This window comes from Oryza brachyantha, chromosome 3, assembly GCF_000231095.2.
Source record: "Oryza brachyantha chromosome 3, ObraRS2, whole genome shotgun sequence".
Taxonomy (NCBI): Eukaryota; Viridiplantae; Streptophyta; class Magnoliopsida; order Poales; family Poaceae; genus Oryza; species Oryza brachyantha.
In genome coordinates this window covers 14,356,696-14,360,500 of record NC_023165.2, presented here as the reverse complement: position 1 = coordinate 14,360,500, position 3,805 = coordinate 14,356,696, and the positions used below count along the sequence as shown (strand labels likewise).

At 47.1% G+C, this 3,805-nt stretch overlaps 1 protein-coding gene across 1 annotated transcript; it reads right to left on the bottom strand.

Moving 5' to 3' along the window:
* Window positions 1-242: 242 nt before the first annotated feature.
* On the bottom strand, window positions 243-3,370 carry LOC102721346 (ACT domain-containing protein ACR4). The gene is made up of 8 exons (XM_006650131.3): window positions 3,288-3,370; window positions 2,787-2,862; window positions 2,641-2,686; window positions 2,433-2,547; window positions 2,266-2,345; window positions 1,589-2,182; window positions 1,400-1,504; window positions 243-986 (listed from the first exon to the last, which is right to left on the bottom strand). The coding sequence occupies exons 1-8, from the start codon at window positions 3,289-3,291 to the stop codon at window positions 648-650; spliced, it is 1,359 nt and encodes a 452-aa protein (XP_006650194.1). The 5' UTR covers window positions 3,292-3,370; the 3' UTR covers window positions 243-647.
* Window positions 3,371-3,805: the final 435 nt, after the last annotated feature.

Sequence of the window (3,805 nt, the reverse complement as noted above, 5' to 3'; positions counted from 1 at the left end):
TGCCAACAGTAGGTAGGCCCCGCTCGCCGAGCTGGCGCCCATTTTTCGGCATGTGCAGGCTTACCCAGCACGCAGTATTGCCTAACAATTGGCAGCCGCCGTGTCACCGTCGACAAGGGGCGCCATTGTCGTATCCAGTATCCACCCCCCCCCCCCCCCCAATCTTGATGATGACAGCATTGGGTAATCCCACTCCACCTCTCATGGAGTCATCAGTGACATCATCAGGTTGCTCACCGGTCAGCAGACACAGCAGCCGCATGTATGGTGTGGTGTGGCAGTAAGTTAATTGATATTTCAGGCCACTTGGGTTGAGGAAGAACTGAGCTTAACATCGGTGAAACCATGGCAGGTTCTTTGGAAACGTTGTTGATGAGGCAAGGGAGATATTGGTATTTACAGTTTTGGAACTAGAAAGGGTTGGGGTTTATGTACAGCGGTGGGCACTTCTACAGAACCTACTGTAATTCATGCGACTGTTGCTTCCATGCTTGGCTTCTCATCTGATCAATGCCAGGTACAACTGCGTCGATGGATCATCTTCCCTTCATTGGACCGAGACTACGGGGTGTATACTATGTGATGTGTTTGTTGATACGGCATGCTATGCTTGTCGATCTGTGGATTGAGCTGACACGCAGAAGAACTCAGGACCTGATCAGCCCTAGGCTATACAGTGATCTTGGTCTGAACAGACTGCTGAAGAGGAACCTAGATGGCGATTCTTGCGGAGTTGATTTGCGGTGATCAGGATGCCCTTTTACTTGAAGCACAGTCTGGCCTATCTCTTCGCGTATAGCTTCAAGTGTCTTCAGATCGACGGCTGAGCTCCCTGCTGCATCGCGGACATAGAAAGTGTTGACAGCCTTGTCGTCCTTTGTCGAAACTTCAGCTCTCGTAACCGTCAAGCCATTCTCGCGGAAGATGCGTGTGACATCTGATAGCAGTCCCACTCTATCACCAGTCGACAACTCGAGCTTCAGCCCCTGCAGGTAATAATATATGCAATTATTGGGGGAAAAAAGAAGTCTGAGGATCAAAGACAAACAAAAATTGGAGAACAGAATAGTAGGAAGCAAATTGTGTTTCCCACGCATGGATTAGTTGTATGAATAGCACTCTCTTCCATTAGAGAAAAACAGGCATGTGCTTCATCAAGAAGGAATAGGACTCAAAACATTGACAGTGACTCATCAGTAACGTGTGCAGACAATACAAAATGCCAGCTCTCCAGCCACAATTCACCTCCTACATACTGCATGACAACAATGATGTCCCTATCCACACTACACTATGCAGACTAAATGTTTAGCTAACATCAACGCCCCTTCAGAAAGTAGTATAAGCAATGGGAACAAAATAAACATAATCACAAAGGGGCAGGTATTAATCCAATTACCTCGGATACTCTCCTTTCTATAGCAGCTTCAAGACACTGGATGACTCGTTGTCGTTCAGCCTCAGAGTTGACAGGTGAGCCATCAATATGCCTAATGTAATATTCCTATTGAACCATGAAAAGATAACAAACAATATGTTAGTTCTAATTCTTTCAGAATTAGATATTGTGTTGTTAGCAGAGAGGTACCTGATAAGCTTCAGGGCCCTCAGAATCCACACTCCCATGGAAAACCACATACTTCATATCTGTCAGGGTGCAAACTGTGTCGAAGAGAAGCTTTGGCCGATCCTTGCACCGAATATTCACCACAGAATAATCCTTGTCGAGCCAATTAACAACCGAAACCATCGGTGTGGGGTTGACACTTGTCCTATCCTTGTCATACCTTTCATAATCCCGATCTTCCAGCATCATCTGGTGAAGCCTCCGGTCTGTGTGGGTTATCCCCATTGTCACAGTTGTCTTGGTGTCTTGACTCCTGTTGCTCCCCTTGAACACAAAGCTAAGTCGCTCCTTTATTCTACCAAGCCGCACTGTATCTGAGATTGCCAGCCCCGTTTTCCTATCCGTGACTTGCATGACTGCTGCTGCTCGTTTGTTATGAGTCCACACCTCTGCATTCACCACATTGCACTCCAGGTTTGTCAGAACGGCGCTCACTTCTGAGAGCAGACCAGGCCTATCAGTTCCAGTTAGCTCTATCAAAGTGTAGTCAGAGGAAGGCTCCACTCCAACAGATCTCCTCCGCGAAGGAAGAAAGCAAGAATCAGCCCTGAGACACTGCACAGAATTCTCAAATTTAGCACGAATGCACAATGAACACTGAATGAACCAAGAATCAAGCTTGGTTGGCAATAAACTACCTTATGGATATACTGTACTATCTCATCCAGAACCAATTCATCCATTATCTTCAGCCCATTTTGGTCAGTCACATTGAACACTAACATAACAAAATCATCAACTCAGAATAAATTAGCCATTTTGAACTAACCAATTTCAAGAAAAAGTCACAAGAATCGTATCCTACCATCCATGAACCATCCACCATCCGATGATATGTAGGCTTTCTTCACTATGAGTTGCAGCTCGGTGAGGACCTGCACTACCTCTAACAGTATCCCATACTTGTTGGCACTGTCTACCTACACGATTCAAACCATTAAAAAATCACTTTTCAGCAACCAAACAAGAACAATTTGAACCAAGAACGTCATTGAATTCGGTCAGTGCCTTACATGCACAACTGTTGCATTCGCACATGATGTGTTGTCAATCACAACCCTGAATCCAGCAAACACGCATCACATGGTTACAAACAGATTGGAAATGGATAAGTGTGCAGCAGTAATAAGATCGATGGGTGGTGAGGAATGGGTGTCACCTTGGAGGGTTCATCTTTTGGATGAACTTCTGGTACTCATCGTCACTGTCCCACGAAGAACAGCTCGTCTCTCCATCTGCCAAAGCTGCCACGGCATTAGAATGCTACGGCACCGAGATATTAACGCTGAATCCAAACAAACTCCTTAGCACACTAAAATTCGAGCGCGGAGAGACGAATGAACGCCAAAGGCGACGAATTCTCACTACCAAAAAAAAAAAGGAAAAATCGAAAACCCCAACACCGACACCGAAAGCTGCACACGTAGCCCAACAAAACGGGGGGAAATCGTTCCTGAAAGGAGTAGGAGCAAGAACCCGACGGTTTCCAAGAAACGGAGTGAGCGGAAGCATCGAGGGGGCACGAAGAAAGCTCAAATCTTTGGACACGCCGCCAGAGGATGAAACGAGAGAGTAAGGAAGCAGCTCGCTCCAACCCTACGAGAGCAGGAAGGAAGAACCGCACGAACGCGTGGCACCCCCGCGCAGAATACGTACGTACCCATGGCCGGCCACGAGATGCAGCCGAAATCCTTGAGCGAAGCAACACCGGCGAGGAGGAGGATGAGCCTACTTCGCTCTCCCTTCTCGCCGCCTCGGCTTCGCAAGAATGGTAGGAGAGGAGGAGGCGGAGGAGCACCAACCCCCGTGGCGAGAAGAACCCCCAAAGAAAAAGGCCGCGGTTTTATTTCCGTTTCTTTCTCTTTTTTTATAATTTTTTTTGCTCTCTTTAAAACGGGTGGAAACGCGCACGCGTTCCAACGCGCGCCGCTCGGCGAGCGAGGCGACGGCTGCGGCGGCGGCGGCGGAGCGGGTCCCACCGGTCAGCGTGCGGGCGGTCATGGGCCCGAGGAGGCGAGGGGTCGGGTCATAATGTAAGATTTTTTAGCGTATCCTAAATTCATATAGATATCAATGAATCTAGACATATATATATATAAATAATATACATTGGTTAATAGATAAATCTAAGTATAGCTAAAACTTCTTACATTATAAAATGGAAGGAGTAGTAAATAC

What these genes read in the sequence shown, in the direction of transcription:
- LOC102721346 (XM_006650131.3), bottom strand. An exon ending in CAAAAGATGAACCCTCCAAG is followed by an intron (nt 2,687 to 2,786) that starts GTGACACCCATT and finishes TGCTGGATTCAG; the next exon opens with GGTTGTGATTGACAACACAT. An exon ending in TAGTACAGTATATCCATAAG is followed by an intron (nt 2,183 to 2,265) that starts GTAGTTTATTGC and finishes AATTCTGTGCAG; the next exon opens with TGTCTCAGGGCTGATTCTTG.